This window comes from Lingula anatina, chromosome 5, assembly GCF_051362555.1.
Source record: "Lingula anatina isolate TDL-2025a chromosome 5, LinAna3.0, whole genome shotgun sequence".
Taxonomy (NCBI): domain Eukaryota; kingdom Metazoa; phylum Brachiopoda; class Lingulata; order Lingulida; family Lingulidae; genus Lingula; species Lingula anatina.
Genome location: NC_141771.1, coordinates 550,835 through 566,959, shown reverse-complemented (window position 1 = coordinate 566,959; position 16,125 = coordinate 550,835). Strand labels below are relative to the sequence as shown.

Genomic DNA, 16,125 nt, shown 5'->3' with positions numbered 1-16,125 from the left:
GTTGTCCATAACCGTAATACAGTCTCTTACTTTTCAAAAAACTGTTTCATGAATTCTAACAACAAATTTCTCTTTGGATTTTCTTTATTTCACATTTTTTCTTTCATACAAAATTACAGACAAAAATGTTCTTTTGAGTAAAATGAACTTTACCTTATTGTCAAACCATTCTTTATAAATAAATTTTCATTTTAAAATTAGCAATCATATCTTACTTTCTTTTTCTGGTCAAAATATTTGTTCTGTCTAAAATCATACAAGCGCAAATATGTCCCAATTCAGCAATGCCTATCTTTTATATATAAATGAATAAAAATAATAATAAGCAAAGTGTATTTTTTCTGGAACTTTTTATGCTTGCTTCCAATTTTTCTTGTACTAGCATATATATTTTCAACAATGCTTTCCTTACAAGACACTATTTAGATGTCAGGTTCATTACTCTAATTACATTGTACGATCATTTTTAACTAAGTCTTGCAAGTTTGTAACAAACTGAATCAACTAAAGCCACTACTAATTTTCCTTTTCATGTTTCATTTAAAAAAATTGGATACAAAAGTTAAGTAAAGTAATAAAAAATGGACCCTCTATCTTTATCAAGATAAAAACGAGATTTTTGTAATTTTTATCTGGGCAGTGCTCATATCCTCAACAGAGCACAGTATTTCTCTGGTAAAAAAACAGCTAGATTCATTCCTCTTTTTCACGCCTTTTCCATGCTACTTTACATCCTTTTTCTTATGTATATATTTCCCAACTCTCTTTTATTTTATCTCTGCCATCAAAGAGAGCTGCTAACATTTCTGATACAGATTAAAGGCAGTCCCCTAGTCATCAGTAAAATAAAGTGTTTATTAACTTAAAGCTAAAGTCACTGTTCATTTTCTGGTATTTTCCATGAAAGTTGGCGCCCTTTTTCATACATTTCTTTGAGAGCTTCTCTGATTTTATCTCCTCCTTCATTAGAGAGCTCCTGGTATTTCTTATACAGCTTCAGGGCTGTCCTGGCATCTTCTATGGAATCATGGGTAACAGACTGAATATTGATGCCTGGGGATTAAAAACAACAACAAAATGCTTTTAAATACAATAAAACATGTTAAACCATACTGAAAATTATTCTGGGGAGAAAACACTGTAATTTGAAAACAAATGGGCTTGAATGCATGATTTAAATAAAGACCATACATGCAACTCTCCCGCAACTCTCTTACAGTATAAAAAATTTCATCTTACATAATCATATGAAATAATTCATCAAATACTTCATTACCACACTTCCCTGCTAACACTTCTTGTTTTATCAAATGTAGCTGAGGAAAACTTCAGACTTTCCACTTAAATTTCAGAATTTGCATGATCCATCAGGTACTTCTATATTATTAATGTTGTCACAGATTTGTACTAAAGAACTTACCTAAGAAATACCAGGCCAGAAACTTGAGGGAGATCATTCTCTGGCGTGGCAGGTGAAACAAATGGACAGTGTCCACTATCTGGTCTTTAGGAACCTGGAATGTGGATATCATTTCATTATTTTATGTCTTATTAATATGAGCATATCTTAGCATTTTAGAGTTTGTAACTTTAAATTGTCTGTTAAGAACCTCAAGTTTTTTTTTCTTTACATAACATGTACAATGAGCAGTCTTTAAAAATATTCATAATGATAATAATAACTATGATTATTATGACAGTGACACAATTCACATATACTGGTAGCAGTATACAAACACCTTTACTAAAATAACCCTTTTTTCTGGGTCTTCTGGAAGACCTTCAAAAAATGGAGGATGGATCAACAAAGATAATTTGAAATGTCAGAACAGAGAGAGAGAGAGAGAGAGAGAGAACCAGGCACCACCTACCACCAAATTAATCACTCTGAAGTCCTTCTTCAGGCCGTGGCCCACAAAGACCACCCCAGTGTCCACCAAATACCTGAGCTTGATGTAGGCAGACTTCAGTGTGGTCAGGTGCTTGGAGGACACTGTTACATCCAGGTCTCCAGGCTTGATGCCAGAAAACTGGGTCAAGTAATCTACTACCTAGCAACAGGAAGAAATTGGGTCAATCTCTTACAACCTATAAACAACATGATATATGTGGGCAAGGAATATGTTAGTTGTTACCTAGTAACAGTAAAAAATGTAAGTTTATAACACACATGTACCTGCATAGAAACAGTAAATAATGCTGTTAATACTGTTTACAAAACAAAATAGTTCAACATATCAAAAAAGGCAATAATTATAACTTTCTACATTCTACCTATAAACATCTTTTCTGATGTTGATTTTAAAACTTTGCACTATAGTATATGAGCATGTAAGTGTGTGTGTGTGTGTCTTTGGGAGAGAAAGAGAAAATTTTGTCACTTACTTGTTCCTGAGTAGCAATATAATCATCTATAAAGGGTTCCCCCTCACCCTCTCCTTGTCTGAAATAATGCACAAAGCACATTGGCAACAAAACCGATTTAACTTTTTATAAACACCTTAAACAAGCAGTGAATTTAATCCTTAGATATTGCTGTACTAAGCAAAAAGTAAATTATTGAATTATTGAAATGTAGCTTTAGGACCAGGTTAGATAGAAAGCTTTACATTCTACAGATAATTAGTGAAGTCTGTGTTACCTTCTTCTACAGGTAGTTATTCAAATACTTATTAAATACTTCAAATACTTATTAAGTAAAGTCTGTCTTACCCTCTTATACAGGTAATCAAATACTTATTAAGTGAAGTCTGTCTTACCCTCTTATACAGGTAATCAAATACTTATTAAGTGAAGTCTGTCTTACCCTCTTATACAGGTAATCAAATACTTATTAAGTGAAGTCTGTCTTACCCTCTTATATAGGTAATCAAATACTTATTAAGTGAAGTCTGTCTTACCCTCTTATACAGGTAATCAAATACTTATTAAGTGAAGTCTGTCTTACCCTCTTATACAGGTAATCAAATACTTATTAAGTGAAGTCTGTCTTACCCTCTTATACAGGTAATCTAATACTTATTAAGTGAAGTTATCTTACCCTGTTATACAGGTAATCAAATACTTCAGTGAAGTCATCTTACCCTCTTATACAGGTAATCCTGGCTGCAGACATCTGGGAGGGTTTGATGGTAGAACGTGTCCCATCACTTCTCAACTCTGCTTCTTCCTGCATGATTAAGATAACTTTTTAGATCTCTAAATGGATTTATAAAACTATTTATTGCTTTCACTCACCATATTTTGCATAGCTTTAATGAACACATTGTATTCATGAATGCCACCAAAATAAACAAGATGTTAACTGCATGGGACAACTGAACTAAACAAGACCCACCAGGAGATGGGGACAACCTACCTCATGCAGAGAGAGAGAGAGAGAGAGAGAGAGAGAGAGAAAGAGTTGGAGAGAGAATGTTTTTTATGTGTGTGTGTGTGTGTGTGTGTGTGTGTGTGTGTGAGAAAGAGAGAGAGAGAGAGAGAGAGAGAGAGAGAACATACCTGGTTCAAGGAGACAAACTCAGCGTCCAGGCCCACCAGGTCTCCTTTCTGTGGCAGCTCATCCAGGCTGAGAGGGGAGTAGGTGATCTTCCTTCTCTTGGGGTTGACTAATGAGGCATCAGCAAACAGCACATCTGAGCTGACAGGGTTCTTGACTAGAATCATAGTATACAGCATGGTGAATAGTAAGTTAAAACTGAATACGAGGTGATGTTATCTGCTGAGGAGGTTCAATGGCATGGTGGTTTTAAATTTTCATGTGTTTTGACAACTCCTATGACCAGCTGTGGATAACACATGACAGGCAGAAAAAAAAACAATTTACACCTGTTGAGAAAATTTCCAGCTATACTGGTAAATCTTTGCTGAAGCTGTGTGTGGACTCTAACTTTGTCAACAGTTTTGGATATGGTATTCTGTGTTGATCACAGGAGAAGTGACAAAATTTTCAGGAAAATTAAATTTTTGTTTGGGATCTAATCCACATAGTGTGCTTTTAAAATGGCAGTGTGTTACTTACTCTGTATGTCATAATGTTGGTTAAGATCTTTTCTTATAAAGTAGATCAGACATGGAAACTTCCACTCCAGGTTGAACTGGACTGCCTCTTGCTGGAATAAACACACATCTTGTAGGCATCACACAAATACAAATATATGATATTTCTGTAATATAACCAATATTTATATATATATAATTTTAACAATATGTGCTACATTGACAAACAGCAGTGTTTTTCTTTTTCTTTGACGATGATTAAAACTAAGTCACTTTATAAAAGTAGCTATGGAAAATGTACAGTATAAAGCATCTACTAAAATTGATCATCTTTACAAAATATGACTGAAAGTTCCTCTGTCAGACATGAAACACAGTAACAATTACTTGGATAAAATTACTTCAATTCATTGTCTTGAAGTGTAATATAAGAATGATACAATATCTAATAATTGTTTCAACAAGTTACTGACCTCTTCTATGGGAGTGATGGAGAAGTCATTGAAGAGATACCACTGTGTACAAGTGACGCCCTCTTTCCTCTGGTGGTACGTCTCCCCAACCTTGACATGGCTGACCAGGTTACCTCCTGTCTTGGCATCCTTCACGTGCGCCACAGTGGCCAGTAGGTCGTAATACGTGTAGCCTGGCTCTGGGATAAATCTCTGGAACCAAACGTCAGAGTATATGAAGTCTAGCTCAAGCATGATTTGTGGAAAATGTCAGAAAAGTGTTAAGGCCATGTTTCCATACTTGAATGGTGTGCACATACAAAAATCTTTATTTGTTTATATTTTGCTAAAATTCATTAGGTGTCTATATGAACTAGATTACAGAAACAGAACCTTGGCTTAAATGGTCTAAGTTGATAGAAAAGACACAGAGCACTTTACAAAAGTTTTCATTCTACAAGAAAAAGTTGTTTCACCTCTTCTGTCACTTCTTGTTCCTCCACCTCCACACTGCCCTCTGGTGTCAGCCTCATTTTCAACAGAAATGGAATCCAACCAGGCTCGTCTTCAGACTTCTTTATTTCTCTGGAAGTTGTAGAAATGGTGATAAATTATTTTATGTTTACTGGAAGTTGTGGAAATGTGGACAAAAATATCTTTCTAATATTCCCAATGAGAACTCGGCTGTAAATTGTAAATCATTATTCAATGCATTTTCAAATAGCTGGCATAGTGTAAACTGGTAAGCACATTTGATACAATACATTTGCATCTGCCAGAAGCCTGATTGGCACACAACAGAAAAGAATGGAAAACACAGTAAAAAAGAATGAAAACCAAGGCTTGGTGCTTGGAATATAAGCACAGTGCCTCCATGACTTCATGTTACGGAATTAAAAGGAGGGGAAGAAGCTTGAAGACAACCTGATTTAGTATTGTGAGGCACTTTTGTTAAAATCTGGAGTAGAAGTTCAGAAATAAATTGTATTTCTCCATCCTCACATCTTATCTTTCTCTGGATCATTGTGCCAGAAGTGGCAGTCCTTGCGAGTGCAGGCAGCGCCATATCTGCACGGCTTTCTCTGCATGGCGGCAGCGTAGGCAGCGGCCATTTGTAAATCTGGATTCCTGGCCTCCATTTCCTCCTGTCGTCTCTTTAATAACTGGAAATATTGACAAATATTGTTGTCATGTTTCATATAAAGGTTCTATATTATTATTACACACAAGCACAACATCTGAATCTTCTGGATAAAAAGAAAAGTGTCAAAGGAAAATAAAAATATATAAAAACAACTTTACCTGATTCTTAAAGGATACATGAATGTGTGTGTGTGTGTGTGTGTGTGTGTGTGTGTGTGTGTGTGTGCACGTGCATGTATTTGCATGCACCAGTGTTTTTCTTTTGATACATCATACACAGCTGCTAAACAAACAAATGGATTTAGATAAAACAATTATCATAGTCCTGCCAATCACATAAAATAATTCTTATCATCCTGCAAATGAAATATCAATATGATGATCACTATACCATCTTCTGGGTACTCCAAAACTCCAGATCTCTCTCATTGTCCAGTTTACAGTTCACCCCCAGGACATCTGGTAGATTCTTCAATACTTTGGTTTGGACCTAGAAAACATCATAAATCCACTGATCCTCAATCTGAACAAACTGACAAAATAAGCATTACGATTTTGCTTAAGTACCTCATTTAATTCGATGCAATTTTGTCCGTATTCTGAAGTTTGCCTGATGTCCTGCATTATCTGGTCCTTACTGAGCTGACATTACTTAAAATTATCTATTATATTCAAGACTTTTCACAAAATTTTTGCACTATCAAATTATTCATGAGAAGTTCTTATGTAATCATCTACAAGAAGTTTTGTGTCCTTACATGAGGCTGATATCTGGAGCAGGTGTTACACCAGGCCTGTGTGTTCTGCTCTGATACCATACTGTGTCTGAGTACATCAGCAAATGTATACTGTACCAGACCTTTACCTGAATATAGAAATATAACATTACAGAATATGTTTAAATACTTTACAGTAAATGTATACTGTACCAGACCCTTGCCTGAATATAGAAATATAACATTACAAAATATGTTTAAATACTTTACAGCAAATGTAAACTGTACCAGACCCTTGCATGAATATAGAAATATAACATTACAAAATATGTTTAAATACTTTACAGTAAATGTATACTGTACCAGACCTTTGCCTGAATATAGAAATATAACATTACAAAATATGTTTAAATACTTTACAGTAAATGTATACTGTACCAGACCTTTGCCTGAATATAGAAATATTACATTACAAAATATGGCAATATTAATATATAACAGCAAATGTAATATATATATATAATTTTAAAAATTTCAACATGAAAATAAATAATACTGACAATTCTACAAAGACATTCATCATAGCTTGGTGACATTGCACAGCTAATATCAGTGTCTTGTCAATGAAACTAAAAGACAACACAGTACGTCTGGTTTGCCACAGACCACAACACTTACTGTCATCTATCTCGGGATATGTAAGATTACACAGTGTGGACGTCCCTGCTCTGGAACTGCTGAGACCACAGCGACACTTGAATGAGCTGATCACTTCTGTGTAGAACAGCCGGCCAGGTACCGTGGTCTGAGGGGAGCTGAAAATAACGACAAATAGTAACAAATAAAACAAGCTACAATTTCCGATAGGAGTCCTTAAGACCAGGCTACTTGTGCAAAAAATGTCAAAAATGAATGGAATTGTAACATTTTTAAGTTTTGTCCAAAATTCACCAATTGCCAAATTAACTAACATCTCTCCACTCCTTGTCACTTCAACTTTTTCCTCAGCTTTCTCATTTTCTTTCTCCTTCTCTTCATCTGCAGAAGGTTCTGCTGAGGGTTGTGCTTCAGTGGCCTCCTCAACTGTAGGTGTCGCCTCTGTAGTCCCTTCATCAGCTGTCTGTTCATGTTCGTGCTCCTCCTGCTGTCTCCTCTCTTCTTTCTCAATTATCTCTGCTATCTTGGTCTTGGTCTTCTGGGAGGTTTCCTGGTAGAAAACAAAGACAATTCACACTTTTGTTTTCACTAATCTATCAATTTTTTTAGACAGAGAATCAAATTTAACAAAATATTTTGTTATAAAGATATATACTATATGTCATAGGATGTAACCTGATTTCTCTCTAGTTAATTTGAGAATATGTTCATGTGAACAGTATGTGATGAATATTGTATTTAGCATGCATAATACTTGTATCGATTATATAAAACATGAGACAATAATTTGAAAATCAATATTTTGTTCCAACTTACAGTATGTAGCTGTTGTGCTATGAAGCGACTCCAGCTTTGGATGAGACGGGAGAAGTTGGTCTTTGCGCTGGATTCTTCATTGTCGTTGAGGATAAGACCCAACGCAGAGGCTTCTGGGATTGTACGGAAAGCTCTCAGGAAATTACTCGCCTGCAATAAAATATAGAAATATATTGTTATACTGTTTTAGTTCTAGCTTTTATATTTTCAGTTAAAATTTTAGTTTTTCTAAGCATCCAATTTTTTTTTTATTTCAAAGCTACAGATGTCCTATACCATGCCAAACTTTGCACACATTATTATTACTATTCTCCAGATTCAGTGCCAAAAATCTGCTTTGCAAATTTTAATTTTTTCTTGTCATTTTCTTTTTTTTTAAATTTTATATTTGGATAAAAGTTTCACTTCCAAGCCCCATCATCTTGTCTTATGTACCAATCTGGCATATCTGTCTCTTCTATTTAGGTACTGTGACACACCTAATGCAATGCTATATCTCAACCAGCACAATGCTGTATCTCAACCAGCACAATGCTGTATCTCAACCAACACAATGCTGTATCTCAACCAACCTGACATGTCTGCCCCTTCTGTTTGTCCAACATATGGAACAGAAATCCCAGCTCACAGGAGAGACAGAACTCCTTCAGACAGAGATGACTTTCCAGTACACATCTCAGGGGTTCTATAAAGTACAGCACCTACAAAACAAAAAATCTGTTTATACGTTTATTGTATGACCCTCCTGAACACCCCAAGAGGTGCTATAAAGTACAGCACCTACAATATAAACCATGTGTTGATAAAATTTCTAGTCTGCCATCTTGTCATTACAATTACTGAAAACAGTTTATTACCAGGCCCACTTAAGATCTGTCTCCTTCATCCTACCGTTCTTTATCAATGCCCGTTTTGTAGTGCTGAAGTAAAAGCATCCATCACTTATTGTCTCAGTCCTCCCCCCCCCAACTTGCCTGCAGCATGGCATTGCAGTAGGCATTAGGAATGTGTGTCTCCAGGCCAGCAAAGTTGGTCTTGTTGTAATGTCTGAAGTCAAAGTCCTCCCAGCCATGCTTGGAATATTTCACCTCCACCTTCTGGTAGGTCTTGGGGACAGAGACAAAGGGATCATCACCTGAGAGAAAGTAAACTCTCTGTTTTATATTTGTTTAACTCTGTAAGAAATAAATGTTGTTCATGGAAGTTATATTCCAAATGAAACAGTATTAAAACAGTAGAGCTGTTATGGAGTAAATGAAGTGTTTGTTTTGCAAAAACTGACACGAGCACACATACACACACCTGTCACTCTATTTAGGTTCTACAAGGAATCTGTCAGAACTTTTTAGTTTATCCTAAAAATTTCATGTTAAATTCCAATGCTGCCTGGATATAGGAAATTACAATATGACCTCAATTTGTTAACATCCTTATAGTCCACAACAAACTACAAACTTTTTATTCCAGAGTTTGGAAAGCTATCACTGGTTGTGAGCTATAAATTTATTAAAATATCATGTGTGTATACACTACCTCTTCCTAGTGGAGACTCAGGAACACTAGGTTTTCTGTGCCTGCCCTTCGTAGTGCCTGTATTGACTTTATAAGGGACCTGGTTCCGCTGTTTTATACCAGGGTTGGGGGCGTACCCCATGTTATCTCGCGTCATGATGGAGCGCAGAATCTCGTTGTCTATATTCTGAGTTTTCCTGAAATGACATTATGAGCAGTTAGAAGTTCTATTAAACTTATGATCATAATATGAACAAAATTAATGCAATTTCACTTTGACTTAAAATGACATTAAAATTTAAATACAACCATATGGTCTTGTTTTTAACACCAAATTATTTGCTCCGCATCTTTTCAATTACAGGTAGACATAAAGGTACAAAGTATATGTAGGATTGCATTCTCATCTGTCGAACTATTTCTCATTATTCTCCGCAATAACACTGCCTACCTGTACACGCGCTGACACAGATGTTCTGGCCAATCAGAGAGCAGTTTCTGGCTACTGTCTGGGTATGGCATTGGTATGATGGCATAGGGCGTCAACTCATCAGTGATGCTGATTGGCTGGAGAGGACGAGGCTGAAATATACAAAAATCACTGAATAACATCAACCCGATGACTTTCACTTACTTCAATATTCAAGTCCTAAATACAGATAGATCGATAGTTGGACAGAAAGATAGATAGTCCCATTCAGAAAACTGAATTTTTTTATTATCAAAATAAAAATAAACTATATTCTCAAAGACCAACACCTATTGTACATTTACAGAGTAATAGGCATAATTAATGAATTCAAATACTTTTGGCAAAATAAATAATTTTAAGTGAAATATGTCTGGATATGATAAAACAGTTTTATCTAAAACATTCAGTTTTGTGAGGAGAATTCTTGTACAGTTAATATTGACAATGTGTTGTATAATCAGTACAGTGTATTTGAGGAGACTTAACTTTGATCAAAGTTGAGCTCACAAGTTCTATTAGTTGAGCTCTAGAAGCTATTTATTGAAATACAGCTTGCTTTAGTTGAAATACAGCACTGTGTTAGTTGAGATATAGCATTGTGTTAGCTGAGATATACCATTGTGTTAGTTGAGATATACCATTGTGTTAGTTGAGATACAGAGCATTTCATTAGGTGTACCTGATCAGCAAACTCTGTGGGTCTGGAGAAGGTGTTGTACACTGCATGTTCTCCTGTAGCATACAGGTGTAAAATACCTGGAACAGAGTCCAATCTTATCATCACTTCACTGAGCTGACCATATCTCTAATTATGCATTATACACTAAATGAAAAGAATTATATACAAGTACTTTATGAGAGGGCATAATAAATTTTCCCAGAGCAGTCCAAAATCAACTGAGAGAAAATGAGAGAGAGAGAGAGAAAGAGAGAGAAAATTTTCCCAGAGCAGTCTAAAATCAACTGAGAGAAAATGAGAGAGAGAGAGAGAGAGAAAGAGAGAGAAAATTTTCCCAGAGCAGTCTAAAATCAACTGAGAGAAAATGAGAGAGAGAGAGAGAGGGAAGAAGGAGGGGTAGTAGTACATACCGGCACTGTCACCAAACGCCATAGTCTGGCAGGAGGTGGAGACATCAAAGGCCATGATGCCAGCGCCCTCTGTGTGGACCTGGTACATAAACAGGGAGGCTGGTGTAACAGCACCTGTGTCTGTTAGCTGGAACTGGCCTGCCTGGAAGACAGAATAGCAATCAAAGTTAGGCTGGAGAGAGAGAGAGAGAGAGAGAGAGAGAGAGAGAGAGAGAGAGAGAGAGAGAGAGAGAGAGAGAGAGAGAGAGAGAGAGAGAGAGAGAGAGAGAGAGAGAAGTAGATATTGGCACAGGACTTTTTTCCTTTTTGGAAAATATTTTATACGACTTAGGAGATAAAACAGTATCTGGCAGTAATGGCTGAGAATTTGAAAGACTTTTAAAACAGCATGCTTTTCCGATAATTTAACTTATTTTAAAAGGTAATTTTCAATCTTTCTCCCAATCACAAAACTGACTCCTATCTGCTTCATTTGATTTAGTTGGAACACTCGTAGTAAATTTTTTATTAAGCTCTCAAAGCAACAACCTAAAGAAAATTCACAAAAATACAGTTTAAAATGTATCAGATTATACCAGAAAGTATTTCTAAACACCAAAACGTACTTGAGAAATGACAGCAATTCTGGTGGAGTACGTCGGCATAAACCTGAGGAACATGGGGTCAATCATCAGCTGTATTGGGGTCACCGCACGCAGCATGCGCAGGTCGTACACTTTCAGGAAACGATCCACAGCCATGTTACCCATGTTGTTCCTGGATGAAAAGTAAGCAGATTCAGTAACTCTTCTCTTAATTTAATAAGCTCTACTGAAAACTGTTAAGTAATGAGACCTATCATTTCACCAGCAGAGCACACTGATAGTCAGCACCAGCTCACCCAACACATTCCCAGCTGACACAGTCACAGATATCTCATTCACATCTTACACATTCAAACCTTACACAATCACATCTAACACATTCTCATCTAACATTCACATCTAACTCATTCACAGCTAACACATTCACATCAAACACATTAACATCTAACACATCCTCAGCTAACACATTCACAACACACACATTCTCATCTAACACACTGTCACAAATGCCTGCCTAGTGCTACCTGCTGGTGAATCCACAGGTGATCAGCAGGTTTTCATGGACATCCATATCAGAGAGTGTTCCAGTGTGAGCCTCTAACACATGCTCCGACTTCAGTGTGCGGGGGTCTCTGAGGGTCACCTGTGGGAGAGGGTACATAAAGACTTCATATCATTATAATATTAACTGCATTTACTGTGTATCTCTATTGGTTCGAATTTCACAATTTTGGAATCTTTCCAGGTTTTGTTTGTCAAAGAAATATGTAACAGAGCACTGACCTCATGGAGACATGCTGACAGATATTTGGAGCCTCTGTGTGTGAAAAGAAACAACTACAACCACTAAAATCATTCCTTTATCATAGTTTCTTACTTTGCCACTGGTGTCGCCACTGAACAGGTACTTGTTTGTCTGCCTCATGATGGCACATCCAGCCTCTTCTACATCAACCTAGGATAATTAAAGCAATAATAACTCTTCCTTTGAGATTCAAAAATCCGCATGAAATACATTGTAAAAAACGCATGGAAATATATTCTATTGTATTTTACCACTAAAACGGCCGTTATTGTAGGAAAACTAAAATCTGTGCTTGTCAATAGGGCTTACGATGCCTTTTTTCCGGTCGACAAGTGCATTCGTTGCTAATGACGTAATGGTGTCACGCGGATTCTCGCGTTCATTCGAGACCAAAATAACATGGCGCCAAACGCATTAGTGCAGACGCAGACGTAAGTTGCGAGTTTTTGTACAGTGCGTCGGATAACGAAAAGCCCAGAATGGCACACATTGCGGATATAAATGCATTTTTAACAAAAAGACGAATATATCTCATGAATCTTATATAGTGTTGTTGTTGTCTGCTTTTCCCGCGGTTTTAAGTAGGTCACCAGTGACTTTGCAATGTCAGAGAGAGCTCCGTCAGTTAAAATCTCTTAAGAGATTTTAACAAAAAACCGTACGTTTAGGAAAAAAACCCTGGATTAACTTTGAATGCAGGAATGGGGTCGTTGGCCATTGGTAAGTACGGGAAAATTGCCGTTTTTTCCAGGAAAATCCAATTTTTGGCCAAAACAAAGAGTTATTATGACTTTAAACAATGTGCTCTTATTATCTCTTATACAATGAAATACACAGTCAACATACACCTCGGGGAAATATTTTAGCAAAAGTTTCATTTTAAATCCATACCACTTCTATGTTATACCTAGTTGGTATAGCACACATAGCACTGTACCTAGTCAGATAATGGATATCCTACAAAAATATCTCAACATATTTAATCGAAAGACATCACACAAATGACTATCCCTAATATTTCAGTTTTTTGTGCATGTTTAAGTATATAAAAGATATAACCAAAGAGTGTCACACCTCACAGGATAACTCTGTAGTGCAATCACACCTACAACATTCTCAACCATCACAGTCTCACAGTATACTGTATGGTAAAATAAACTGATGTGTGGTCAAGGCATATAATCACTGACCAGTGGTCCTAACTCTCACCTCTTTGACCACCTGGACACTGTTCAGGTCCAGCTCTAGCATCTTGGTCTGGTGTCCTCCCAGCAATAACTTATCTCCACCTGTCTGCAGCATACACTGCATGTCCTGTAACCTCTCATCTCTGGAATACAGAACACAATGTATGGCACAACTAACACAATGTACAGCGCAACTCACACCCTTTCTTTTTTCAATTAATTTAACAGTATTCTCTTATTTTTCTGTGTAATATAATGCGGGCCATCTTCTATACACAATATTTGTCTGAATATTAATACACTGCAAATATTCAACTTGACCTACAGATAGCATCAGTCAATTTCACTTGCTCTATGGATATAACTCTCAACAGTTAAGAATGACCAGAAAACTATCGTTACATCTTATTTCACTATTTCACTTTGTGAAAAAACAAGTGTTCACTTTTTCACATACTTATTGATTTCAGCACTCAAAATTTCTAAAAAGCTGTGCCTATTCCAAGCCTTACCCATAGTCAAACAGCGTTCTGCCAAACCTGTGAGAACACCTCAGATGGTTCCTCATCAGGGAGAGGACGCCCGTGTCCAGAGTGAGGAGCTGCCTCACATCAAACCTGGCATCCACTTGGAATGATGTGTACTTCTGCATGCCCTGGCCATAGTATGATGTCACATGACCCTGAAGTGGAGTAGCAAGAACAGACTTAACAATAAACATCGGTATGTGAGATCATTTTATAAAGCTATTATAACAGAGTAAAGGCTCTGATACTTCCATAAGGTAGGATAAATCTTATGCTAGACTTACAAGCAATAAAGGATCAACATTGGGATCATAACCAATGATTTTCACCAAGGAAAGGAGTGTCATATGGTGGCCAATATGGCTGGTCACATCTAACAGCAGATGGCTAGACATCACTGAATCATCTGGATGTTTGACTTATATGAAATTCTTTCACCATGTCGCACTGTGTTAGATTTACACTTTGTTTAAAGGTGTTGGCATGAAAAGGTCTACTCTAAATTGGAGTTGGATGCATGTTCTTTGCCATTTCTGAAACTGAATCAACTAAGGGAGAAAAAAGAGTAACTTTTTCAGAAAAAAAAAACCCTTGGTAAATTTCTGGCTACAGGCTTGTATAACATCTGACCATTACATGTCTGTGGTGATTTTTAAGACTGTGACAGCTGTCGGAATAACTGGCACCCACCCCTTGGTTACCCATCCACAGCAGCTCTTCCTGGCCATCAAACGCCACAGCTGACACTCCAAAATGGCTGCCACCGTCCACCAAGATGCTGTGGAACTCCTTGTATTCATGCTCCATGCTGCCTGGCAACTGGTCACCATAGAGACCCAAGTCTCCCTGGAGACTGCTGTCATGGTAACCTTCAACTGCAGTCTCAGCAGGGGGAAGGTCTCCTGGTGGAATAGTGGGGTGAAACTCCATCCCCACCCTGAGGGAAGACAGGGAAGAGGCTGTTATAACCAATTCACATTCATAATGAGCACAAGTATTTTTTGCTCTGCAGAGCAATTAATATTGTAAAATCTGTTAAATCAGACAGATAGACAATTGCTCAAATGCTTATATTTTTTTGTTTGGTTGGTTGGTTAAAATACATATGTAAAAGTAAATGTCTTGGTTCTGTGTTTTCACAGTGAAACCATGCCGGTAATTTTAAATATATATGTCGTAAGTAATGATGTAACTTAGTGTCGATCCCCATTTCCACATCATGTTAGCATTGTTTCAGTGTCTTTTTGAGTTTTCATCAACAAGACTATATTGTACTGCCACCACAGTGTAAATGACCATGACTTCTAGTTGGTAAGTGGATACATATGTAACTTGTAAGGGCAAGTCACGGTGATTTTTTCCGATTTTTTTCTGTACAATTAATTCATTATATCGGGATTTTGTCCATTATGGTGGTCTCTTGTACCATATTAAAAGTTCTACGTGGTTTTAGAATCATCAACAGATCACGGCGAGCCCCTGCCTGAGTAAGTGAGTCAGTGACTACTGTCTCTCGCCATCGAGGATAAATCGACCTCACATGTCAAATAAAAACTCACAATGCAAAACTATTGGGGCAGTTATAAAACCAAATATCTTTTTAACAAATACATAAATGCATTTCAACTCACGGCGAGATAAGATCAGAGAGCAACGGTTCGAATTCGGCAATGTTTTTGTTTAAACTGATCCATGAAAATCACCTCTCCATAACTAGGTCACGTTTATGAATCTCTAAAAGCAGGAGAGCAAGACATGACGGTCTCATTACTACAGTAAGCACATGTGTATAACCAGTACTCTGCCGACTGCCTTACCGCAAAAAGCGCTTAAGGGGAATCGGTGATCTATCTATCTATCTATCTATCTATCAATTTATTTTTTACTATACGAAGGTCTAACTGACTTTAAGTGTTTTTTACATCCATGTATTTATTTATTCATTTGTCTCTATTTCTAAATTAAGGTCCTTTCATCTAGAAAGAGAAAATTCGCTCCATCAATGCGGCGCCCACAACAGATGCATATCTGGTTGAAATTTCTTTGAAAAGAGCCACCAGGATAAAATGATAGGCTTATTATTTTGCGCGGCACATTTGATTGATGAGTAATACGTGATTTTCTGACATAAAACTTCTATATAACTTACACGCGTAGGCCTATAAC

The 16,125-nt window shown here is 36.8% G+C and overlaps 1 protein-coding gene across 1 annotated transcript; it reads right to left on the bottom strand.

Moving 5' to 3' along the window:
• Positions 1-66: 66 nt before the first annotated feature.
• LOC106176990 (PAN2-PAN3 deadenylation complex catalytic subunit PAN2-like) lies at positions 67-15,758 on the bottom strand. The gene is made up of 28 exons (XM_087013853.1): positions 15,591-15,758; positions 14,650-14,896; positions 13,945-14,114; positions 13,455-13,575; positions 12,318-12,395; positions 11,965-12,083; positions 11,462-11,612; positions 10,857-10,998; positions 10,447-10,523; positions 9,747-9,877; positions 9,317-9,492; positions 8,758-8,918; positions 8,356-8,484; positions 7,784-7,933; positions 7,282-7,517; positions 6,989-7,125; positions 6,353-6,459; positions 5,986-6,084; positions 5,454-5,614; positions 4,928-5,036; positions 4,473-4,664; positions 4,022-4,112; positions 3,502-3,656; positions 3,084-3,169; positions 2,386-2,443; positions 1,872-2,051; positions 1,421-1,514; positions 67-1,053 (listed from the first exon to the last, which is right to left on the bottom strand). The coding sequence occupies exons 2-28, from the start codon at positions 14,887-14,889 to the stop codon at positions 875-877; spliced, it is 3,729 nt and encodes a 1,242-aa protein (XP_086869979.1). The 5' UTR covers positions 14,890-14,896; positions 15,591-15,758; the 3' UTR covers positions 67-874.
• Between the last annotated feature and the right edge of the window lie 367 nt (positions 15,759-16,125).